This window comes from Mytilus edulis, chromosome 3 (genome assembly GCF_963676685.1).
Source record: "Mytilus edulis chromosome 3, xbMytEdul2.2, whole genome shotgun sequence".
NCBI classification, from domain to species: Eukaryota; Metazoa; Mollusca; class Bivalvia; order Mytilida; family Mytilidae; genus Mytilus; species Mytilus edulis.
In genome coordinates, this window is record NC_092346.1 from 42,017,279 (window position 1) to 42,044,641 (window position 27,363).

A 27,363-nucleotide genomic window follows, 5' to 3' on the forward strand; every position below is an offset into this window, starting at 1 on the left:
TGCCAAAAAAAAAAGAAAACAGGACATAAATTTATTTCATGTGTATGAAGCTGATTGCTCATGTTTATGTTATCATTAGAGCTCAAAGACAAATATTTGAAAGCCAAGGATGTATACCCTGTAAGGGCAAAAAGCTTTGAAGAGCCAGAAACTAAAAAGGTCCCCACAAAATTAGCCTTTTCTGGAAAATTTGAAAATTTAAGAATTATAGAGTTTAAACTACTGACATCTGGGTATTTAAAACAGTCAGCAGCATTTTAATCATTGGTTCAAGTGGCCACAAGACAGAAATTCTCTCATCAGATAATTTTTTTTTTTTTCAATGCATATAAACATGAAGAAGATTAAATGTGACAACAATCAATCAAAAACCTCATGGGAGACAAATTCAATACATAAAATCCACACGCCCCTGTTTTGTCTTAAAGAAAAAATCATAGACATACATTAGGACAAGCAACATGCAACTATAAATTTGGCCATCAGGTGCAATTTAAACCAGCCATTTTAATCATATTTCTTGGCCTGCAAGATTCACAGATGTTGATAGCAGCAGTTTCATGAAGCGTTCATAGTAAAAGAACTCATTTAAATTCATAAATCACTTAATTGCGGAGGTCTGGAAAAATATTGTGGATGCATGGCAGTCGAAGAAAGGCCTTTTTGAACAAAAATCTGAACTTCTCTAATTTTTTGCTTCTCTTAGTATTGTATCAGTTGGTCCCAAGACATATTGAAATTATTAACAAAGTCAGTAGTTATATTCTTGTGAGTTGACAATGTTTGTGAAAGTTCCAGACCTTTGTGCTTCATGTGCCTGACATTGAAAGGAAACCCACCCCTTCAGGTTTGCCATTTATACTCGAATTCAATTTTCAAAGTTTAAAATTGGAATCATCTTAAACCTAATGACATAGTCTATATGTTAGTGTTTACTAAAAAGGAATATACACAGAAAACAAAACTTTGATATAATGTTACAGATGGAGTGGGTTGATTGAGCATTAGCATGTGAAATTTTTCTCACAAAAGGGGGGCCCGGGCCCCCAAACCCCACCCCCCTGGATCTGCCTATGTGAAAGTGTGTGCTTTTATTTCAATTTAATGAATTCTTAATTTGTTTTGCAGGATTGAACAGCAGTGGAGAAGAGGAGCTCTCTCATTGGACAGACATGAGGGAAAATAAAGGGGATCAAGTTTGTCGTTGGCATGTACTATTGGAGTCTTGATTGGAACATTAAATGTAAAGGCATGCTACTTGTGGCATATATGTCTACAAATTATTGATCCACAAAAATTATGTTGTTTTTATTCTTTTTTTTTATTTTTGTTGTTTCCAGATTGCATAAATGCTGAAAGAATTATTTCCCTTGGAATATACAAATTTCTTTGAAAGATTTTACACCTTTCATAATGTTGACAATTTTCCTCATAAGTAATTTGAAAAACTCAATTGTTTTTGATCTATTGAATTAGATGTACATTTTTTATCATTGTTTTTTAAAGACATTTTTTTGGCTTTCTTCTCAGTATTATTGGCAAATAACCAGGTCAAGTAACTTTCATGCTTAAATAATATTGTTTGACTGAAATATTACCACCTATACTCACATTTTTTGCGATATGTTGTTATTGATAATCCATTGTTATAGTCCCAATGAAATATTTTTATGTTTTTTTTACTCAAAATAAGCACATAAACTCAATACAAATATGTTTATTACTAGTTATGGGTTGGTTGTTATAAAATATTATTAAAATAATAAGGTTATAGAATATTAATATGATTAAAATGTTAGTCTCATAATATATAGTTTATTTACATATTTTTGTTACCAATATCTTACACTATACAATTGTTTTCTACTTCTTTTATACTTAATGCATAATATTGACTTGTTTTGTTATACCTGTATCTGACATTATACATTTGGTTTTTTTTTCTTCTCCTTATTTTTTTACCCAGTGCATAATATTGACTTGTTTTGTTATATTTCAATGATTTTTTTGACAATCTTTTATTTTGGTTGTGATTACATAATGCTCTTGCAGTTTCAAGTTTTTTTTGTTGATTTCATACCTTAAGTGTTCAGTTTTATATATATGATTTTATTATACAGATATAACGCAGTATGAATATTTTTTCTTTGCACATTCTTTTTACATTCAATTATATAGAATAAGGGGAGATAACCTATTTGAAAAAAATAATTTGAAGTTTTTATACTCAGAGAAGTTTAAGGGTAGGGGCATTGTCGAAAGGCTTGTTTTCATCAACAGCTAGATTTTAAATTTATTGATAATTTGGTGTGTAATGTATCTTGTAAAATCTTACCAAATGCAGTTCAAAGATTCTAAAAACTATATACAGTCGAATCTGATAAAATGGTTACTTTTATCAAAAAAGTATGTCTTGGCATGTCACTCTCTTCCTATGCTAGTGTTGTAAAACCTACGCATTTTCAAAATTGATTCAATGGTCACCTCTTGCATAAGATCAGTTTTACTTTCTCACCAGCTGACCTTTATACACAGGTTTCATTGTAATCATACAACATATTATAGATATGACCCAAAGGACAGAAATCTCCTTCAAGTAAGTCATTCTGATCTACATTTTTTCGATCATTTCCTTACATTATTTTTTTCTTCTTATTGAAGCTTAATCTTGATTTAAAAAAAAATTTGATTTCTTCTGCTATGGCAATTTATTTTTGGGAGATGATTGAGGTAAACTATGATGACTCATAGTAAATTATGTATTGTCATTATATGTATGTTATTAAAGCTTTAAATGAACTACTAGGATAGATTTTATATGACTTTGATTTAAAAGGGATGTGATTTAACACTTGTGATATATAAAACTACTTACAGTTTGCGCACAAAATCAAATAAAAAAATATGATCAGTGTCTTTCTTTCGAGTAGATGTTAACCCACAAAGACAAAAACCAAAGTTCCTTTAGATAAGTGTTCAATTTTTTTTTTAGACTGTTTTTATATGTTTCTTTATTGTTATATTTTGTTTGTTAAGTAATAGTTGGAAACAACTTATGTTAGATGTATGTGTTATAGTGCTGTGTTAATCATTTATGTATTAATTAGTTTTCTTGCAAGGGAGCAATATTATTTTCTTTTTATTGAAACCTACTGTGGATTCATCTATTTTCGTGGGCACCAATTTTCGTGGATAAAGGAAAACTTGCATGTTCGTGGACATTTAATTTTGTGGTTTTACCAAAGTTTAAATACAATCCTTAAGAAAATTTGTCTTTGGTTGAACATTTAATTTCGTGGTTCACTTATACCCAAGAATTCCACGAAATTTGGTATTCAACGAATTATAATGAACCCACAGTACTTTAGATATAGTTGATACCATAACTGTCATGTGAAACAGCTTGTTTCTATTATATTTACAAAAATTTGTTTCATGGGAACCAAAAAATTGGTTTCAATATTTGACCATTCGTAAAAGGTTTTAATACAATTGAAATAGAACTAACCACTTGCAAGAAAATTTAATTAAAACATGTGAATAACATTATAGGTATAAATTGTATGTAAGTTGTACATTGTATAATCTTTTTAAACATTCCAGTTGTCTTGTTATTCTTAATTATTTAAGGGTTGTGAAATTGAATAGCATGCATGAAATAAATGAAACTGCCTTGCATAAATTGATAATATAAAACTAGATGCAATCTTTACTGTGACAAAGTGGCATTAATTGCTGTTGCTGTTTGTATTAAATCATGAGCATTCCATAAGGGATAACATTTCAAAGGATATACAAGCCAAATGCTAGGTAGAATGAATTGATTTGAATGTAAATTTCCCCCTCCCGCTAAACCAAAGTTTGCTTGAATTTTAAATGGGAAACTTATTTTTTTTCAGGCCACATGTGGTCTTTAATCACTTCAGGGGGATTATTATTAGGTCAGCTTAAAAGGAAAAGTAATTCTAAAAACCAAGCATAGTTGATGGTCATTCTGACCTGAATAGGCGTTAAAAATATATGGTTGGTGAAAGATTTTGTTTATTTTAAATGTTATTAAATTCAACTTGTTGTTTATTACATAGAATTTTTTTGTTAATACTCATGTTACACACTTCGATATTCACATAAATTTGGACCAAAAAGTTAAATTTAGCCAAAGCTTATTCACAGTGCTAGTTATACATGTACTTATAATGGTTTACTTTTATACATTGTTACTTTGATGGAGAGTTGTCTCATCGGCACTCATACCACATCTTCCTATATCTACTTAAAACATTCATATTTATTAAATCATACTTAGAACTTTATTCAAAAACTTATGGTCGTAATGGTGCAATACATTGATCTACACAAATGCATAGGGTATAATCAGCAATATGTATTTTATGCCCTCGTTATTTGAAGGTGTGTAAGTGTGTGTCTTTTAGAATCTCACATCCAAGCATGAATTATGAAAATGTAATTTCAGAATTAACATATGATAAAATCAAACTGGTTGTTCCTTTGAAGAATATGTTTTAAATGTATTGTAAAATTGTGTTCTTTCTATGTGTAAAATCAACAAGACTTGAATACATATATTTCATTTTGGTTAGCTTTTTTTAGGACTGTACTTAAATGTGACAAGAAACGAAAATAGTATTACATGTATTGCAAATCCATATACTAATTGAGAATGTTAGATTGACTTATAAACTAAAAACTAAAATCACTGTTAGTAATTAGCCACTCTCTAAATTTTAATGCAAAAAATCAATGCTGAATGGACTCGGGGCTGTTCAATTAAAATATACATGAGACCAAGGAAAGTCCCGCTGAGATTTCAAGAGGGTTAAAATTACCTCTTCAGATGGTTAACCCATTTTCAAATATATCCATGTATGTTCTAATGGAACAGCCTTAAAAATTATCAGAAATATTCACTGTGATTTTGTTCGGATCTTTACTATACACCTTATTTTTATTTGGAAATTTTTACCAGTTAATCCTAGAATCTGTGCTGCTTGGTCTATTCACTTCATACAACAATCACTTATCCTATTTGGCGTCTGATATTATGTTTTATGATGTCAAAATATTTTAGGAACCTTTGCAAAGTCAGGTAATGGTAGTCAAATAGCGATAAAGTGTATTGATAACTTTGAATTATACTTCGTTTTGGCTTTATCCTGTTTTATTCTTTTATTTTAGAATTTAATAAAACTATTAATATTTGTATTATATTTCTTAAAAAATGCCTTGATTAAAATGAGGTACTAATACATATTGTTGTCTGTTAAACTTAGGATCAGTTAAAACATTGGGGTAGATGGTTAATATCTCTTTATCTGTTGTCTGTTTACCTTGTGATATTTTTTATATCTCTCTTTTAACTTGTTACTTCACTATGTTGTAGAAATACATGCACAAAAATTAAACATTTAAAGTAAATAAATAATATTGTGTTTAACTCTTTTCTTTGATTGTCCTGACCAATAGATATAAGAAAATGTGGCATGAGTCAATGCCACAATAGATATAAGAAAATGTGGCATGAGTCAATGCCAATGAGACAATTCTCCATCCAAGTCACAATTTGTAAAAGTAAACCATTATAGGTCAAAGTACAGTCATCTTCAATACATTGCCTTGGCTCACACCAAACAGCAAGCTATAAAGGACCCCAAAAAAATGACTAGTGAAAACCGTTCAAATGGGAAAACCAACAGTCTTATCTATAGATATAAAAAAAACCAAGAAACACAAAACATACATTATGACAGTTTTCGCATTTGCTATACCAGAGTAATGTCCCTTGGTAGTGTGCAAAACAACCACAATTTCAGGTTCCTCTTATTACCTCGATTCATTCCATATGATATTGTAGATCATATTTTAGGCTTCTACCCACTGAGTACCCTTCTTGGATATCTTTTGGAATTTTGGAACACATTGTATGGAACTAATAAAAACATATGCTAACACATTAATAATCTTTCATTTGCGGTTTATGTGGCATCATTCAAGCAGCATCTGCACATGATGATGATGATGATGATGATGAACGGCTGCTTAACAACTAGCGACAAATTAATATGTATATTCAGGTTATATTCAGAACATGTTAATCTAATATGAATATTAACTCTGCTTGTCCACAAGGTAACCGTCAAAAGGAAGAAGACCGGTCACCATACCCAGACACATCATTTTGACTCCAAGACAACCGCTCTTTACTCCTAAAGTCTTTGGTTTAACCTGGCTGGTGTTCAAAACCAATACCTTTTAAACTCAAGGAGAACATGTTACCAACCACTGTGCTCTAAAAGGTGTAGCTGAAATCAATTTTCAAAATTTTTACAGATGGTGACAGATATGTTCCAATTGTCGTGACCACAATCCTGTCCCTTTTCCTGCACTGTGATCGACAGAATTAAACTTATTATAGGGTTTGTACACAGCAGGTGCCGCAATATCTTGAGAGTGCTATAAAAAAAAAGCGCTAACACTAAACAGGGGACAAAAAGCATGTTGATTTCAGATTTGACACACTTATGGAAGCAGACAACTTTAAGGCATCTATTCTTTTGGTCATGATTGCATTTGATACAATTTACATTTATTGTTGCTTAATTTGTTCTTCACTTTGCCAAACAGAAAATAGAAAAAAAAAGATATTTTACAGGGGCGGATCCAGCCATTTTAAAAAGGGGGAGTTCCTAACCCAGGACAAAGAGGGGGTTCCAACTATATGTCCCCATTCAAATGCATTGATCGTCCAAAAAAAAGGGGGGGTTCCAACCCCCGGAACCCCCCCTCTGGATTCGCGCCTGTTTTAGCACAGTAGCTTTAGCATTCAGTAATGAAATATTTTAATATTTTCTGTCCCGCTTCAGGTTGAAGTTTATGATCAAGGTAGTGTTTGATGAAAATCAACTTGAAACTTAGTACACATGTTCCCTATGATATGATCTTTCTAATTTAAATGCCAAATTTTTAACCCCTATTTCATATTTCACTTTACATAGAAAATGATAGAGAGAGTGGGGCATCTTTGTACTTTGGACACATTCTAGTTCTGTTCATAAAACATATTCCAAAAAATTGTTTGCACACATATCATGCATATAGAGGATTCTCCCTACATTATGCAAGGGATTTAAAAAATATGGACTTACATATTTTTGTTATTATCTCCCTTTGACTAACAATTTAATTAAAAATAGTTTCCCTCCTTCTCTTTGGAAAAATAATTGTCCTTGAGGCAATTGCCCTTTATTTTAAGACCTTAGATTTCTATATCTGCTTTTTATCTTTGAGTATTACTGATAAAATTACTTTTTTTAAATACAAATGTATTGTTATGAAAAAGAAGTTTCTCCAAGCTTTTTTTCAGTCTTAAGTGTAAAAGAATACAACTTTAATATGGTAAGCATTTATACTGTCATAACTAATCCCTTCAGAAGAATATTATTACTTCAATTTTATATGCACCATGCAATACTTATTACTACTAAGGCATATTTATATATCTAAGATGCAGAATTGTTTTGTGGGCCATGTTTGAAATTTTTATAATTATATTTCTTAATCCTTTTACTTATTTTTACAAAATTATTTTACAAAATTATTTTAGAAAAAAATTACTGTAGGCAGTATAATAGTTGAGGGTTGTGAAGATAGAGGCCAAAAAGTAACATCTACATTGTAACACTCAGTGGTGTAAAAAAAATTAGTGTAAAAGTCTAAATTTTATAAAGTCTGTGTTCTATAAATATTTGTCCCCCATATTTTGTTTTGACAATGATGTAAAAGTGAGTGGGGACTAAGCAAAGTTTACCCCACTTTGCACCCTTGGAATCCTATACCCATGACCTTACCTCACATGACAGGCAAATACTTATCTTAACTTCACAGCCTTAACACATAAAAAAAGACAAAACAACCAAAAACACTGACCTAATGTACATTTGAACCTTAGAAAGTTTTCAAAAAGACTTATTTTCTTTCATTTTCATATTCAAGTTTCTGTAATCAATTTTGTAAAAATGTATATCATTTAAGACCTTAGATTTCTACATCTGCTTTTAATCTTTGAGTATTACTGATAAAATTACTTTTTTTGTAAACAAATGTATTGTTAGGGACGACATCAAAAGTTCAATGTAGGATAAAAAACTTAATTCAAATAGTTTTTTCACTGACCCCCCACCCCCCTCTTAACTTAATTTGGAAAAAATTGATTGACCAATAGGGATATATGTAAAAATCGATTTTAGATATACAAAACTTGCAGAATTTTAACCCCCACCCCCAAACTATTTGATTTAAGTTTTTTATCCTACATCCATCTTTTGATGTCGTCCCTTATGAAAAAGAAGTTGCTCTGATCAGCTTTTTTTTTTTTTTTAGTCTAAGTGTAAAAGAATACAACTTTAATATGGTAAGCATTTATACTGGAACAACTAATCTCTTCAGAAGCATATTATTACTTCAATTTTATATGCACCAATGACCATGCAATACTACTGAGGCATATTTATACTTCGAAGATGCAGAATTATTTTGTGAACCATATTGAAATTTTAATAATCATATTTCGAAATCCTTTTAGTTATTTTTACAAAATTATTTTACAAAATTATTTTAGACAAAAATTACTGTAGGCAGTATAATAGTTGAGGGTTGTGAAGATATAGGCCAAAAAGTAACATCTACATTGTAACACTCAGTGGTGTAAAAAAATAGTGTAAAAGTCTAAATTTTATAAAGTCTGTGTTCTTTAAATATTTGTCCCCCCAAATTTTGTTTTGACAATGATGTAAACGTGAGTGGGGACTAAGCAAAGTTTACCCCACTTTGCACCCTTGGACTCCTATGCCCTAAGGCCTTGACCTTACCTCACATGACACGCAAATACTTATCTCGACTTCACAGCCTTTTGACATTAAAAAGACAACAAAAAAACAGTGACCTAACGTATATCTCAACTTTAGAAGATCTTAGAAAGTTTTCAAAAAGAAGACACATTCAAATGCAAGAGTTAGTAATCGTTAAAGTTGATGGATAATTATTTATCCAAAGAAGGAGCAAGATGTAGATGATAGACGGCTACGCTCAATCAATTATTCGAACACATTTATATAAGAGTGAGGTCAAGGTGAAAAAAAATGTCTAATACATAATTATTGTTAGGACTTATTATCTTTTATTTTTATATTCAAGTTTCTGTAATTGATTTTGTAATTAATTTATATAATCTTTAAAAGTTAACGTTTGTATATCAATATTTCTTGATATGGGGATTTAATACAAACGAGCGCACCTTGGTGTTTATAGGTTTTTACCTTTGAGTCAAACGCTTCGATGATTATGATCGAGTAGTTAAATGACCGTGATCAACAAAGTTGATTTGGAAATATTGTGGGAGCTGTGATAAAAGTTTTCTTACAGTTTGGAATCGTTCTCTATAATGTATTTATTTATTTGGAGGACTAAAATAGACAATGGATAAAAAATGATACGATGTCGAATGTTAAAGTAGCGGTGCGAGTTCGTCCGATAAATAAAAGGTAAAAAGTTAGCGAAGTTTTCAGAGAAACTAAAATATAAAAGTTAAATAAGTTGTTTTATACCCTTAAATCAATGCAGACACAGCTGTCGTTTACTGAATAAGGATGTAACATTAAATTTTGTGCTTTATATTTACAGAGAATTAGATCAAAATGGCAAAAGTATCGTGGATACAAATGGGGATGCAATTAGTGTAACAAATATAAAGGTAAGACAAGATTGGAAGACTTTAAAAAATTTGAACAAACATACAATGTTCCACTTTAATAGTGCAAACTTTGAAGTTTTATTTTACCACAACAAAGTATTACTAAAGAAGAAACCACGGTGCTGTGTTGATCTGAAGGGAACAGTGGGTACTATTATAAGCAAGGGGTGTGCATCCAGGGGCAGGGCATATATTTTTGCTTAATTGAATTGCCCTATCAATGGGTGCCTAATAATTTTTGTCTGCTCTTGAGGGTTTAATGTTATGCATCAAATTCAAACAAGGGCTTGAGCACGCTTATCGTGCTAACATGTCATAAAAGAATTTAAATAATTATTTTTATAACACATATAAAAAAATTCTCATCCATTATTATGTTTATGCAGCAAGATAGGATTTTATCTTTGTAAATAAACTGAACAAAAAAGTTAAATTTGCAATATTTCCTTCCTATCTAGTTAAGTATGACCTATTACTAGCGAACCATGTATTTTTAGTTATTGGTGTTGTTTACATTTTGTTTATTTAGTCAATGAAATATAATTCATGTCATGTACAAAAAAAATGTATATGAATTGAAAATACAATAACATGTGTAAGGGATGTTACATGTATGTTGATGGATTTTACGTTGACACACATTGTATTGTATTTTTATACTGTTCAAATTTTCATCCTAGAGCAACAGCAGTTTATTAATTTTTCTATTGGTTAATTGATGCTTGCAGCGATGACTATATTGATTTAAAACATGTTTATGTCCTATGATACATGGTACACATGCATTTGCATTGTACTTAAATCAACATTTGTTAATATGTTATGATTTGCAATTAGCAACTTCTTTTGAAATTATGGAAGTTTAAATTTGCATAAAGTATTTCAAAAGTTTGGCAGTAGATGTAGGCTGGTGTTCTCTAATTGTTGAATTTAATTCAGAATAGTGTAGTATAATTTGACTGACAGAAAAATTACATCCATCATGTTCATGATGTTATTGTACATGTATGATAAATTCAAAAATTAAAAGTCATTGCTGGGATTGTTGCCAATACTAGATTTATATCCATAATAAATTGGCTTGTAACAGTACAATCCTTAGATCATAAATTTTATAATTTGAGTAAGTGAATTTTTAAAGTGTAACCAAAAAATCAATAGTATGAAAAATACATTTTTCAAATCAGGTTTCCTCTAGCTGGAAAGTTTTTAATATTAGTTATCCCCTTACATGTGTTTTGAGTAAATGAATTTTGAAAGTGTAACCAAAAATTAAGAGAATAACATTTTTTTTTTAAATCTGGTTTCCCCTTGTGATGTTTTTTAGCATTACATGTATTTAGCCCCATACATGTACACTCAGTGTTTGTCATATCTTGAAAATGACCTTAAAACCCAAATGGCATTGAAATAAAAGGGCAGTTTTGGCGTAACTCCATAATCATGGTTTATCACATTTAACTGCCGCCTACAAGACAATAGGTTTTTGTAATATCATAAATATTTTTATTATTACATGCTTAAACTACGTTAAAGAGAATGCCCTATTTTGTACAACCAACACAGGTAATCCCGTGATCCATGTTATTACAGTTTACACCTTTTGGAATTTATTCAATAACGGCAGATTTTTAAAACCATCTAGTGGAACCAGTTTTTTGTAATACCGTGAAATATAAAAATAATGATTTTTTTCTTCATTGATACTATATCATGTATATTGAATGTTCTAAACAAAAAGTGTCACAGCCTAGCAAATTTTAAAATCCCGCTATCATCATGATCATTTTGTTTTGTATTTATAAATGAAGAATGTGTTATTGAAATATCATGCAGGCCCATGTATTTGAAAATTGTGTATGTTACGATTCATGACAGTTGTGAAGTTTTAAATGTATAATTTATGCTAATATTCCCTTTGAAATGTCCTAGGTATTGAAACTGAAAATTAGCATGATTAGACACTATAGTATTTAAAATGATAGAGTATTTACATTTTCCGTTTTTGTAATATATATGCAAATTTTAAAGGGAAAACATAGTAATTGTTTTCTATTTCTGTATATTCTATCTTTTTAATTGAACTATGACATAACGGTAAATATCAATATATGTTTGATGCTATTGACTGTTGATCTATAGCATGATATTGCAAAAATCACAAAGGTTGCAAATGTTGATCAAGAGATAGAGGATAGTTGTAAATTCAGAAATTATTGCAAAGTTTTAATCAATGCGTAAAAGGTTCACATTATAAAAAAACTTGCATTAACATTTTCAGTAGTGATTTCCCTACGTAATTTTTTTTCAATCACACTTAAAACTAGTGGATTTCACACTTTTTCAGAGGGCAAAATGGTTAAGGATTTGTAATAATAAATGCACACATTAATTAAAAGATTTACAATATTGGATTGTAAATGAGATCAAAACCTCTTTAAACATAGGAAAAAGACATCTTAAAAATCTAGCTCAGCTTGTTTGTCTTGTACAAAACAGGTTTCATATTCTTGTCACATTTACATGTTCTTGTCCTGAATATATACAGTTAGCTAGTTAGTGAAACAGTGAACCTGTTACCATCATCATTGTCTTTGCTTCTGAAGGTTTCAGAATGTATATCTCCATTTAAGGATTAACTTTGTATACAAGAAAACTTGGAAACTCACAAAAAATGAAAGTCAATAAACATGATAAAAACCTACATGTACATGTACAACACATTTTTGTCACATTAAAAACAAAATCACCCTTTTTACAAAATTCATATTAAAAAAATGTCTACACTACAGTACAATGAGTACATGGATATATTTTAGGGTAAAAATGATATTAAAATATCCAAGACCAGATTTACATCGGGATGAATTGGGTTTACACTAAAAATCTATTGGTTGTTGATTTAGTGATAGATTCTTATTGATATGTCACAAGATTTAAGTCCTTGTCCAAACATCAGTGATGTTATCTTCTATGTCATTTCAAATATTTCCTGCCAAAAATCACTTCAGGGTTAAATTTATACACCATGTACACAGGGATGTCCTGCCAGACCCATAATTCTTCTTGAATAGGCTACTTAAATTCACTTATCTTTTTCATTTTTTAACAGGATATAAGTTTGCTTAATAAATATCTTTATTGCTGAAATTGGATGAGTTGAAGAGATTTTTTTCTAGAACTATAACTGTAAGAAAAAAGATGTTATATGTATGATTGCCAATGAGACAACTCGCCACAAGAGATATGAAAAAGATTTTTTGACTTGTATTTTTGCAGAAAGTATTCAAGATCAACACTCAATGGTATTTCCCTTTTGTGTAAAACTCATATATATGCATTTAATGCAGATGCCTGTCGAAGCCTTTCAATTTACTACATATATATAAATATGTAAACTGGTGACAGCTACAAGTCAAAGTATTGCCTTAAACATATATTCATTTTGTGCAATACTGGTACAGTATAGTAATCTATATAAAAAACCAACTTCGAATTTTTGCAGAAAGTATTCAAGATCAACACTCAATGGTATTTCCCTTTTCTGTAAAACTCATATATATGCATTTAATGCAGATGCCTGTTGAAGCCTTTCAATTTACTACATGTATATAAATATGTAAAATGGTGACAGCTACAAGTCAAAGTATTGCCTTAAACATATACCGGTATTCATTTTGTGCAAAACTGGTACAGTATAGTAATCTATAAAAAAAAACAACTTCGAAAGTAGAACAATGAACAAAGTCATTAAATGAAATGATATATTTATCCTATTTATTATTATTTTATGATTATAGGTAGACAGCAATGCTGAATATGGAGACAGTAGAGAAAGGATAAAAACTTTTACATTTGATTATTGTTATGATTCGACTGGAGAGCCACATTCCCCTCAGTATGCTCCTCAGCAACTGGTGAGTTTAGGTGTTGATGAAGTATGGGGAGAGACATGACTTAGATGATGATTACTTCTTCATATTTTTGAAAGGGATAATAGTTTATCCTATATTATAATATCAAGTCTGGGAAAATCATGAAGTGAAAATAAGTTTGTCCAAAGTCAGGTTGAAAATAGATATATCCCAAATAAAATAGTTATTTATGAAATTAAATTGCATGCAATATTTTAAAACAACCAATTATTTCAGGCAATGGACATAATGGATGCTTATAACAACAAAAAATACCATATAACTGGTCAATCCAGTTTATCAAATTGTCATACCTAGAATTTCAATGTACACACAATGTATGATAGATACATGTATCTTTTACTTTGGTTTGTGTAAGTTATTTTTCAAATGTCTTGGGGTCGATCAAATTTTGACTAGTAATTAATGTTCATAAACATTTTGTAAAGAATTAAAAATAAAAATTAAGGTTTTCGTATGTTTAGTGTAGGTGTTAAACTTAAATTTTAGGATATATCATTTGCTCAACGAATATGCTTCAATATATTTGTTAAGATCTGAAAATATACTAATTGAAATATTAAAGTTCTGTGAAAACCTAAACCTTTTAGAACAATTTGAATGCCATTTTTGAGTATAGGATTAGGATAGAAAAGATCTAATCATTAAATTAATGTGTTATTGACACATATTTAAATACCTCGTTCTTTTCTTTAATTAAGGTTATTAGCTCAAAAGGTGTCTATTACTTCTATTGTGTGTAGAAGAAAAACAACATGTTATGTATTGAAATGAAACTTTAATAAGGGGTGCATGTAAAATATTACTTATAATTCCCTTATACTTCTTAAGTTCAATGGTATTTTATATACAACTTATTTGAAAAAAAATACTTGTTGAGTCAAGCTTTCGGCACAACATTATAATTCCCGATAAATCAATTAGTTTATTATTTATCACAGTATATAACTTGAGTATCAATTATATTTTTTAAGTTTGATATAGTAGCCGAGGTCAACACGAGTGACAAATTGTATGTCACAGATAAGATGGTTGACATGACCCTAATTACCTGTATCTCCGGGTCGTCAATACCTGTTATTGACATCTCTCTGTTTTTGTACTTTTTTTTAATCCTAAAGCTAACAAAAGGAATAGAAGAGAAAGCTAACAAAATAAACACTCTCATCAGAGTGCGTCTGTTTTTAAAATGTGACGTGGGAATTTGTTTTGGACATTGAAAGTACATTGTCTTTGTTTTAAAAGGAAATCTAGCTATATTGATCTCTTCCACTAGATTTTTATTTAAGAAATAAACTTTTTCATAAAATTAAATTTGATTAGATTTTAAGAGGTTTTTTATTGATTGTGGTGTAAATGTCAACATTATCATTTTCAAAAGTTTCAAATATTGGAACACTCAGATTTATTGTAGCAGTCAGTCTGCGTATAGAAGAACCATTGCATTAAAATCATGTGTACATGTAATCATGGATGCTAGCTTGCAGCTCATTTTGCTTAAATGTTGTGCACCATGAAGTCATGTTTATTTGATGTACATGGACATTTAATATGCAATTCTTGACAGAAGTGAAGCTCTCTAAAATACTAAATAAAATGACACTTTTATTCTCCTTCAAATATTAATTTTATATCATCTTATTTTTGAACCTAAAATTTTAAGTCTTAAACAAACAGACTTTTTAAATGAAAAAAAAGTTGATTAAAATTCTTTAATCTTACGAAATTTAGAGATATATATAATTTTTTTCTTGTGGTAAAATTTAAAATTTTTAAATCATTCTTTCAACATTAATAATTGAATAATGTGCAGTTGAAACGCATATGGGAGTAAACAAATGTTTATTGTAAAATTTTCAAATTGTGAAAAAAATACAAGGTGCATTTTGTTTAAAAGTCATTCTTTAAAAGAAGATTAAAGCAAGAGACCCTGTAGTTTAAAAGGAACTTCAGACTAATTTTAATACACCAGAACAAACAAATGTATTGTGTATTCAATAACAAATCAAAAGAAAGAGAAACTGTAGATGTTCATTTCAAAAGAAAGTTTTGTTCTGGGTGTAGTTATAAAGGGGTAGACTATCCGAGTACAATCAGATAAAGTTTCTATGTGATTTTCGTCAAACAATACATTTAAAGTTAGTTTTTCAAAAACATGTATTAACGGAACATGTACTATCAGTTAAAAAATATGATACTTTTCAATTTTAGGAAGAACTATCGGTCCTTTTTTGAAAGTTGATTGATTGATTAGATTTAAAACCACTGTCTGCATTCATATAATTTCATGTTTGGAGATAACTTTGTTGACAGGGTTTTCTAACATTGGGTACTGTGACCCTGTATTACATAATTCATGCAAAAGTTAAATAATCAGACAGACAGAAGTTCTAGTTAATTCTATTTGAAAACTCTGGGGTTACACTTTAGAGATTAAAAAAAGAAGATGTGGCATGATTGCCAATGAGACGACTCTTCACAAAAAAACAGATGACACAGAAATTAACAACCATAGGTCACTGTACTGCCTTCAAGAATGGGCTTGGGCCTTGGTGGCCGAGTGGTCTAAGTAGTTACTACTGTAATCACTAGCCGGTCAACACTGAGGTTGTGAGTGCACTCGACTTCAATCTTCATTGACTAGGATTGTCAGTTTTCCTATCGAAGGTCAGTGGTTTTCTCCGGGCACTCCGGCTTCCTCCACCAATAAAAACTGTCCGTCACGAAATAGCCTAAATGCGGTGCTTAAAAGTGGTGTTAAAACAACAAAAATCAAAAATCAAATCAAGAATGAGCTAAGCTCATACTGCATTCCTCAGTCAGGATCCTACTTCGTCAAAATTATCTCCCCATTACGCCAGTTCATTTTCACAATCGTAAAAATGGAAGCCATTGTAGCGATGACACGCTACCAATTTTGCTCTTGGAAACCGATAAATTTATCCACATTGCACCAATACGATCCTTATATGTCAGTTATATTTTAAAAGACAAATGTATCAACTAGCTAATGAGCATCAGTTAATGATCTTGTCTGCATTGATTCAACTTAAAACTATTGTCTGATTGGTTGTTAGGTGGAATTTTCGAAAAATCATAAACAATTAAAAAAAATCTAATTAAATATTTCGTGGAAGGGCAGACTAGATTTTTTCAGTGGTTGAAGACTATAAACCCTAGTTATCACACACAAAAAATAAGAATTTTTCGAAGATATGCATTTTCATCATCCAACTTGTAAGACTGTCGTCAAGTACTTTCAGTAAAAAAATAGCTATTCGAACACACCTTCCCTGTTTGTGTGACTCATTAGATAGGTATTTCACTTGACCCATATATTTCATCTTTTAGTACTGTTATTTTTTTGTGTTATAAAGTCAACCTGTAGCTTTAATTTATAAAAATGATAGAATCTGAAGCGAGACGATGTATGAAATATTCTTACTTTGAACGATATCAAGACAAAATACTCAACTCAAACACGCCCTAACATAAAAAGGTGCACTCGATTTTCTCTTTTCGATACAATTGTTACCTATTTTTTGTAATTTTTTCTTCAGTCACATAATGGAAGGGCAGACACGAAAATTACTGAACTAATAGATTGATATCTTTTCCGTCCGTGGTAATTTTTTCAAAAATATCGGAGGTTATGCATTTTTGTCATCCAACTTGAAAGATACCCATGTCGTCGACTTGATATCTAATTGTTCTGCTAAACTATGTACTAGATAAATTGAAAACTTATGCAAATGGTGTTTTTGAAATAAAACACCTCGTAATTGAGAAGAAAATTGCAGTTTTGTTTGTTTCTATTAACTTTTTAAAAATTTGTCACTATAGTAAACAATACAGTTAACATTTATCGCCTTCTCTAATAGAGAGCTTCGATTCTTTTGTTCTATTTCAACCTGGTTTCCGACTGTAGTTTAGAAAATCTTTCTTTGCATTTGTTATACACTATATGAATTTTAATAAATTTCATTTGGATATATAAAATAAATCAACGAGTCAAACAATATTTTATTGGAAATTAAAAAAAACAAATTGTTCTATATTATGAATTATCATGCTGTTGGTCAATATAAACTAATAGTGTTATATATATATATTTGTACATATATTAAAGTTTTAACCAAATAAACCTACAATCTCAATGTTTGTAAACACCATTATTGTCAGCTGTTAGTTTTCATCAATTATAATATTGGTCAATATTCTTGACCTTATTTTCAGTATTTGAGGAGATTAAAGGGATACATTTTATCTTATTTTATCTAAATCTAGTGATCAAATTTAGAAATATCCACTTGAGCATGCTGTCCAAGTGCTGAATGTTTTGTTTCCAGATTATTTCAGAGAATGAAAATTTTAAAATTTAATATAAGGACCATTTAAATAGATACTCTATTCAATTATAAGTAGAAACATTTTGGAACATTTTCATAACAAATTAGGCTACCAATTTTCCAACAGGGACAAATTGATATACATTTTTTTACAAGTTAACAACTACAATAGGTCATTATATGACCTCCAACATTGAGCAAAACACGTAACACATAGCAAGCTATATATGAAAGTTCAGAAAATGACAAATGCAAAAAACAAACAGCTACATTTATGGTTTTATATTATTAAAATTTTAATTAAGTTTATCACAAAACTAAATAGAATTGACCCTTTTATGATTTCAGCTTTTACATGTAGCTCATGAAATTCTGGAATCAAATTTAAAATTTAAACTGATATAATCACAATTTAATATTAATAATATTGATAATTTTGACATTGAGTTAAAACAAGCCCACAGGTATTGTGTCCACTTTGAAATGAAATGACCGTTCCTTCAGGTCAATGTTAAGACCTGTGTTAATAATACATTGACCTCATGGGAGAGTTATATTTGTACAAGACAATAATGGGAAAGCGATAAATCAAATCTCTTGTCACTATAACTATGATAAACAACAGTGTAGGCTAATTGTTTTGTTTAATTATCAGTGTATACAGACATTTTATAATAACAAATCTTAACTTTAGATTAACTATATCCTGATTTGGCAGTGGTTCACCCCTGTTCAAAGTGAAATACATGTATTTATTTGAACTTTTTCTAAAAAGATTCCTGCACAGAAAATCTAAGAAATATATAAGATTTCAAAATAACATGACTTCTAATATATATATGCTTGATATTGGCAATTGAGTTGATAGAAATCATAAATATTATTACAAGGATCACTATAAAATTTGGTGGAAAATGGAAATATTTGGTGGAAAATCTCCTTTCCAAATCATATCAAGTAGCTTCCAAGTAAAACACATACATAAATGTTTTGGCACTGATGAATTTCACCTTAGATCAAATTTCTAAGTAGAATTTAAAAGAGAATTGTAATTAATCAATAAAGATGAGATAACTTATTAAAAAATATAGGAAAATTGTGCCTTAAATGAAAAATAACATTATTATCATAAATTCTACATAAACTTAATAAAAAGTAGATGTGGGATAAACATCAATGAAACAGAAACCCAACAAAACAAGTTAACCAAAACGAACATCAAAAATGTTATCTGGAGGTCACCATATCTATTTTAATTTGAATGAAAAAGATTCAGAACTTAGAGACAATTTTATACATCAGTTTGTTCAAATTTCTTGTGTATCATGATAGTGTGCTTTACATATATAGTTCTTTGGGACTTGCTTTTTTAAAATCTGAATTTTTCTAGAAGCAGCATGCCTCATCTTTAGTGGTAAGTCCGAACATGACAGTCACCTCACTGTGTAAAATTAATCATAAAGATCACTTCACAGCTGTGTACAGCTGTGTACAGTCAAAAGGTTGATAATTAATTCACTGTGTACAGTCAAAATCACCACACAGTGTCAAATGTTGAAAGTCACATTACCATGCAAAGCAACAAATGGTTGTATAGTTACTTTTATGTATCAAGTTCTTGTATTGTCTTTAGTCAAATATTTACAGTCAATTTTCTATATGAAGTCTTGTATTGACAGTCACTTAACAATCTAAATTCAAATCTTGACAGTCATTTTACCTTATATACATGTAATATAAATTGTTTAAAGTCATTTTATAATGTAATGTCAAATCTTGAATCATTTAAATTTTGACTTTCATCCTTTCATTATAGTCATTAATTATTTCAAATCATTTGACAGTCTGTTAACCATATGAAGTCACATTTTGGAAGTCACTTTAAGTCTTCAATATCTGAAATCAGAGACGTATATACACATGTCTCTGCTGAAATCTAATGCCAATCATACTTCATCTAGACTGAAAACTTTAGTCATAGAAATTTTACTAGAATATGTGAGATTTCTGGGTTTTGATCCTGTTTTTCTCTGTATGTCTTCTGTAATTTCACCAATGTGACAGTCACTTTATGTACATGTAGTGTAACATCACATCACATTTAAAGTCAGCCAGTCACTTTATGTAGTGTTAACATGATCACATCACATATTAAGTCAGTTCAGTCGTCACATTTGGTATTTTATTTGAGACAACTTTCAGTCATATCATTTTTTCATAACTATTTAGAAAAGAATAAACCAGTAAAAACTGGAAAAACAAACTTATTTTATATTATATCTTAGGACTAAATACTTGATCTGAAAATTTAATATTAGGTCAATGTTCTAGATTTTCATCATGCTTTTCTGTTTACCAAAAAAACAACTTTTTTTCTTATTAAAATTTATTAAAGCCACAGAAATTTCAGTATTGGTTTTCATCAATAACTATAGGTTGTCTGAATAATCTGTTCTACTTGAAAAAAGTTATTCTGAATAAATAACAAAATCGTTGAATTTAAATTTTATATAAATCCTTTTTCATCTAATTCTTTCAAAATAGAATTTTTATGCTTGCTCTACAAATTTCTGATTGTAGGGTTAAGAACGAGCTTTTGTATAAAATATCTACGGTGAAATAGTCATATCATAAGATGAATAACCTATATGTTAACATTAAAGGGTCATATGAATATTTTCACTGATATTGCTTGTTCGCTTTATTAAGTGTTTGGACAAAATAGATTTATTGATGACAGTCCAAACAAATGTACCAAATATTGAAAAAATCTGCCTCGTAACGATTGTTATTAGGACAGGTCGGGAACTTTACTTTATATAAGGGGTGGGACGTGTAGTTAAAAATGAATTTTTCTTGTCGCTTTGATCTTAAGTTGTATTTTAAAAATGATAAATAAATCTTTATATAAACACTTCATGGATCTTATTTCAATATGTATTTTGCAGATAAAAATGTCATGTTTGTATTTTTTTTCTTTCTGTGTTATAAATATGTGCAGGAGTATTCGATATCATGGAAAAAACAAACAAAACACAGTGTCGTCCTATTGTGTCTTAAATTTGCACAAGTCAATTCAGAGTTTCGCCCTGTTTTCACTTTATTCATCAATAGAGAAATGCAGAATATGCATATCTGTTATTAATTCCTAAATTTACGTAATAGTAAAAATTAGGCCATAGTTAAATAAATACTTAGTCCTTTTAAAAAATGATTTTATTGAACTAAATTTATGACAGTTATGAAAGAATAAGTTTATGTATACTCTAGTAGAATAAAAATGTAAGTGTAAAGAAAAAACAGTTTTGACCACAAAGTATTTGTATAAGGTGTTACATGTGTTGTAGCGGAATCTCATTTACATCGTAATTTATGTCATACCATATATGTTGTCAACCAAGCTGCATGTAAAATTCACACAGCATTTAGGTCTTTTTTTAAAGTATGGTACATGTAATATTTGCTGCTGCACATTAAGCAGTAATCCATCAATCATAAACAGAAACCTTCGTCATACATCTGCAAATGATGAAAAACAAGGAACTATTTGAATCTGGAATAAATTAAAAATCCTGAAAATTACTTTAGAACTTTTTTATGAAAATAAACCCAACCAAATAGAGTTAGCCATGTGTGAATGGCTAAGGTTAATTTTACTGTCACTGATATTTCAGTATGAACTAACTTACCCTACTTAAATTAGATTAGTTTTCATCATACATTTCTTATCAATTTTTCCAGGTTTCTAAATTATTCCTGATTCAAGTAATTCCTTGTTTTAAATGTATTTTATAATTTGACATCTATAGATTGTTTATCATATAACTAAAATCAATTGTATTCATTTTTGGTTGTCTTGTCTTGTTCTGTTGATACTTTATATTATTTACTGCAATGCTGACTTTTTTTTTTACAAACTCATATTTGCAAATTGGCTTGTGTTATATGTATTTCCTTTGCAAGTCATTTCAGTAATGGAATCAAAGTAGATCATACAAGCTTTAGGTGATTTATGTTTTTGAGTTTCTATTTTATTTTTTTTAAATTATTTTCAGGTATTTCAAGACCTTGGTACTGAGGTACTACAGGCAGCATTTGAAGGGTATAATGCCTGTGTGTTGGCCTATGGACAGACCAGCACAGGGAAAACCTATACCATGACTGGTATTAGGGTAAGTGCTAGGTTACTTGATATAATGTTTGTGTATTCTTTTGTGGTCAGACCAGCCCAAGTTGTAAAACATAAAAATCTAAGGGTGAATTTGAAGGGTATTACCGTAGGTATTATGTGTTGGTCTGTGGTCAGATTGGGAAGTACCTTTAACTTTAGAGTCGTTGGTATATTGCTATATGTTGGCTTGCTAGTAAGACCTATCAAAGGGAGACTTGTACCATATATAACTAGTATTAAAAAATGAAACTATTGCAGTACCGGTACTCATGAGATTTTAATTATGTTTTAAAGACATAGTTTATAGAGTTTACCATAATGTATACTTTGTCTTACCAAGTTCTACATATGCAAATAAGATGTGGTATGATTGATAATGAGACAAATATCTACAATCACTAAAGGATGAAAATGTAAACATAGCTCACAGTGCAGCCTTCAGTAATGAGTGAACATGGTACTGTATAGTTAGCTATAAAAAGCAATGGCAGTGCTGCATGAACTTACATTGTTCGAAGGGCTACTTGCATGTCATTGATTGATTTATCATTTCTTAACTTACATCAACATAAAACAGTTATATAATACAGCAGCCTATACAAAAAAACAACAAAAAAAACCGAAAAGCATCCACTGACATTGTTCCTTTTTGTCAAGCCTGTGTCTTTTTGTCGCAGAAAGCTCGACATAGGGATAGTGGTCCGGCTACGGCGGCGCCGTTAGCTTACTTCTTAAAAGCTTTATATTTTAGAAGGTGGAAGACCTGGATGCTTCATACTTTGTATATGGATGCCTCATGTTACGAAGTTTACACCAGTCACATGTCCAATGTCCTTGACCTCATTTTCATGGTTCAGTGACTACTTGAAAAAAAGTTTAGATTTTTTGTAAAGTTAAATTCTTTCTTATTATAAGTAATAGGATAACTATATTTGGTATGTGCGTACCTTGCAAGGTGCTCATGCCCATCAGACAGTTTTCACTTGAATTGACATCATTTCATGGATCAGTGAACAAGGTTAAGTTTTGGTGGTCAAGTCCATATCTCAGATACTATAAGCAATAGTTCTAGTATATTTGGTGTGTGGAAAGACTGTAAGGTGTACATGTCCAACTGGCAGGTGTCATCTGACCTTGACCTCATTTTCATGGTTCAGTGGTTATACATGTAGTTAAGTTTTTGTATTTTGGTCTGTTTTTCTTATGCTGTATACAGGTCTACTATTCTTATATATCAACATAATATCAATGATTAGTAAAGAAGGCGAGACATTTCAGCATGTGCACTCTTGTTTTTACCAAGGCTTTTTAATTGATCATTGTATATCAATTGCATCTTGTTTTTGAATTCATGCCGTGTATATGTATGTAGATTTTATAAGATTTAAATATATGGTGAATTACATAACTTTTTTTTTTTTTTTTTAACAGGAAGACCCAGGTCTAATTCCAAGAATTTGTGAAGTAAGTAATATGACATCATGATTGTTTTTTTAACTTCACAGCCTTTGATCTCTCATGCTAATACTAGAAGTGTCTTTTCAGTACTTCCATAGTATAGTTGATATCAGGTTTTTTTTTTAAACACATGCAATTGATTAGTAACAAATAAAACAGCTTTAGGGGATATCTCAGCTTCAGATCCCATCCACTCTATTGACAGGTTAGTGTTGAGGACATCTTATAACATAGGTTGATCACTCTATCTTTAACACAAAGAAAGGTGACAAATTGGGAAGTTTGTTCACTTATATCACCCTTTATCACAAAATTCATAAAATAATATAATTTTTGAAGCCAGATAAAAATCGTCAAAGGTTTGTCTTTTTAAATTTTGGAATGCAAAATTATCAATTGTTAACTTATTCAAATAGACTTTTTGAAAAATGTATTTAAAAATAGATATAAATAAATTCCAGTTCAAATACAGTGTTAAAGTAAACAATGTAGTGAAGAATTTGTTTGTTTTATGGGTTTGTATTATTTGTAGGTTGTTAACCAATACGGGCTTGGGTCAGTTTTAGGTAAAGGTTAACATCGGATGTTATGGAAGTAAAAAATGAATTCCTGTCAAAAATTGAGAAAAGTTTTAAAAGAAATTTGTTGATGGGAAAGATAAAAGTTATGAGTTATTTTGCCTTTTCTGCTAAAATTTTAAGATTTAGTGCAGGTAATTTAGATTAATTTTTTTCTATGCAAATATGAAATTTTAAACTTTTAAAGATAGTAGCATTTTTTATGGCTTGCCAGGAAAGGCTATTTGACGTTATCTTTGTGAATTATTATGTCCATATGTGCTATATTCTACATTTTGTAGTTTTATTAAGTGGCAAATAGAAAACAAGAAAATTCACTATCCTCTTTTGGGAAGAATTGCTTTAGGGAATTAAGTCAAATGTTGAAATACTGGTATAAATCCAACCACGAAAATTAAAAGAATTCACATGCATGTGACAGAATTTGGTTCATTACGAAGAACAAACTTGCCAACTAAAAAGGCATAAAATTCATTTTTTATATCCCATAAAATTGTTCATACATTTTCATCTATATCAGTGGTCTCTAAATTTTCAGTTTATGACAGTTTAACAGTATAATAAGCACGTTTTGTGACTCTCATGTTAGCTTTATATAGTTTGGAGATTATTAACTATGTATGATTTCTTAATAGTATCCTGGATTTGAAGTCTTCATGCCAAATATTACTTGAATTCAGACATTAATCTTATAATAGCAGTTTGATACAAGTGTTTTAAATTTAAATTCTCAAAATGTTTTCGTGTTGAGTAATTTGTTTATTTACATAGTTGTTCAATCTTCTAGGCCAAAAAAAAAAGACCTTTAACTGTAAACGTGCATGCCCTGCCAAACAAATATTTTAGATGTCTTTTAGAATCCAATAGCTTCCCCAAGTATTTTTCAAACAAATTTTCTCCTGTTATATAAAACTGGGTTTCCTTTTTGTCAAAATAAGTGTCAAAACTTTTCAGCAATCTTTTTATTTATGCTGTATGTATAGTTTGTCTGCAAAACTTGAAAGAGGGAGAAATTTCAATTGTTGTCATATAAAGTTACTGAGTGGTGGATCCAAGGGGGTAAGGGGTTGATACCCCCTTTTTTGACGATTTATGTTTTTGAATGGGGACATATGGTTGGAAACACCCCCCTCTTATCTTGGATTTGAATACCCCTACCACTTTAAAAATTGCTGGATCCCCCCCTGTTACCACTTAGCAGTTACATAATTTATTCAGATGATATGAGGCTGAGGCCAAGTTCTGTTATGTTTTGGATGAGTTCAAAATGATATATTCAAAAAATATAGCCAGGAAATATAATTGCAATATTTAGATTTATTGGCTCCTTAAAGTTGATATATATATACATGTACCCAATTAACACCGACTTAATTTGAAATATCACACACTGAAAATTTGGAACATTTCAGCAATTAGGTTAATAAAATAATTAAACTACGTGTGTTAATCTTAAAATGTAATTTATTAACTGTTTTTACATAGCTTCACGTTGTTAAATAGTGTAATATTGACGTAATTTCAGTTTGAATGTTGTGCTATAGTATAAAAGGGCAACCGTCTGTAGATAAAGCTCAATGAGTTAAATTTTATCAGCTTATTTGGCAGTGTTAATACCGTCAATAGACTTAAAAATAAATTTAATTAGCTCGTTGAAAAAGTTTTTCTTTCAATAGGTGTAGATATTTCTATTAATCAGCATAAAACACCTATCAGTTTCAAGTTTCTTTACCATTGTTGTCAATTCTATAATTGTAGATTAGCTTTGAACGTAATGTCATTTTATCATTCGGAAATCGGCATTTAATGTTTACTTATGTACTTTCTGCACGATTGCCTTATCTCTATACCCTAGCATTGAAAATCATAATTATTCGCCACAAATGGTTATCACCTAAAGACTTTGTGAATTCGATACATTTCAAAAGGAAAAACTTGTCAAGAACGTAAATTTAAAGTGCAATTCTCTGTTTTTATCAACTCATTCCCAAGTACTAAATTATTAAAATTTATTGGCTCTATAAGCCTTTCCCTCTTAAAAGAATATTTATCATACTTGAAACAAAATGTTTATCTTTTTATGCATGTTATGCATTACTCATAAGGTGTTTTCAATATGTGTGGATTTTTGCTGTTTAATTGGCATTTTTTTTTTGCATGTCATTTTAAATGATAATTAGAATAATTTTACTGGTACTATCTTGTTCAGTAGCAATATACTAAACATTGAATAAATGAAGATGTACAATCATTACTGAGCCAGAAACCATAAGGCATCCCGAGGTCAATATATTGTCTGTAACTATAGGCAGAAGATGTATATATAATATGTTAAGCTCTGAGTCTACACATTATTATGAACTAACAAAGATCCAGCTCATGGCATGGTTTCTTTTGACTCTGATCTTATTTGACCTACATTGCTAGTTTTCCTGGTAAAGGCTCATCTGGTACTCATGCTTCCTCCACCTCCAAAAACTTTATGATATTGATATAGCCAAAAGCACTGAAAATGGCATTGAGCACTAATAATCAATCAATTAAAAATCAGCATCAGACACCAATTCCTCTTTTATTTTATTTGACCAAGTTGAAGGAATCTGTTGACATGTCTAGTAAACCTGTGATCAGTTAATTACAATTGTGGCACAAAATTTTTAATTATAATCGCAACATATATATGTTTTTTTTCCTGTATTTCAGGGTTTATTTAGCCATGTAGATGACTTTGAAGCTTCAGATCGTACCACCTTTCGTATTAACATTAGGTATGTAGACAATGATAAAAGACTAGAAACGGATATGCTGATTTAAAGCAGCGATGCCCATAACCCCAAAAATATTTAAAAAAACAGTTTTGCCTTTATAGGGTTATTGTTCACAATTTTCTATAGATCATTTCAGAAAAACAAGTAATTTTCTTTAAGGTTTATCTCAACATGCTAGGATGAAAATGTTGCCTAATTGCTTATGTTTTCTGCAGTGCCAAGGAAATGTATTGAGCACTGTTTGTCTGACAAAGTACTGTGTTGATTTCTTTGATTTATGAAATTCTACTCCTTCAAAGATCAACTCAAAGAGGACTACCTTTATTTATACTGTAAAA

General features: G+C 30.0%; 2 protein-coding genes across 7 annotated transcripts in view; both read left to right on the forward strand.

The window, feature by feature from the left end:
• LOC139516555 (synaptotagmin-14-like) overlaps positions 1-5,455 on the forward strand; it is a 32,314-nt gene extending 26,859 nt beyond the window's left edge. For all 6 annotated transcript variants that reach the window (XM_071306733.1, XM_071306734.1, XM_071306732.1 and 3 more), the window contains one exon: positions 1,129-5,455. In XM_071306733.1, the coding sequence (XP_071162834.1) occupies positions 1,129-1,229 (101 nt within the window). In that variant the 3' untranslated portion in view covers positions 1,230-5,455. The remainder of the gene's footprint in view (positions 1-1,128) is intronic.
• A 3,908-nt stretch (positions 5,456-9,363) lies between these two features.
• The window catches only part of LOC139516553 (uncharacterized), an 83,110-nt gene continuing 65,110 nt past the window's right edge, over positions 9,364-27,363 (forward strand). Inside the window, exons 1-6 of the mRNA XM_071306727.1 lie at positions 9,364-9,557; positions 9,697-9,766; positions 13,567-13,683; positions 22,106-22,222; positions 23,653-23,685; positions 26,961-27,025. Coding sequence (XP_071162828.1) covers positions 9,511-9,557; positions 9,697-9,766; positions 13,567-13,683; positions 22,106-22,222; positions 23,653-23,685; positions 26,961-27,025 — 449 coding nt within the window. The 5' untranslated portion in view covers positions 9,364-9,510. The remainder of the gene's footprint in view (positions 9,558-9,696; positions 9,767-13,566; positions 13,684-22,105; positions 22,223-23,652; positions 23,686-26,960; positions 27,026-27,363) is intronic.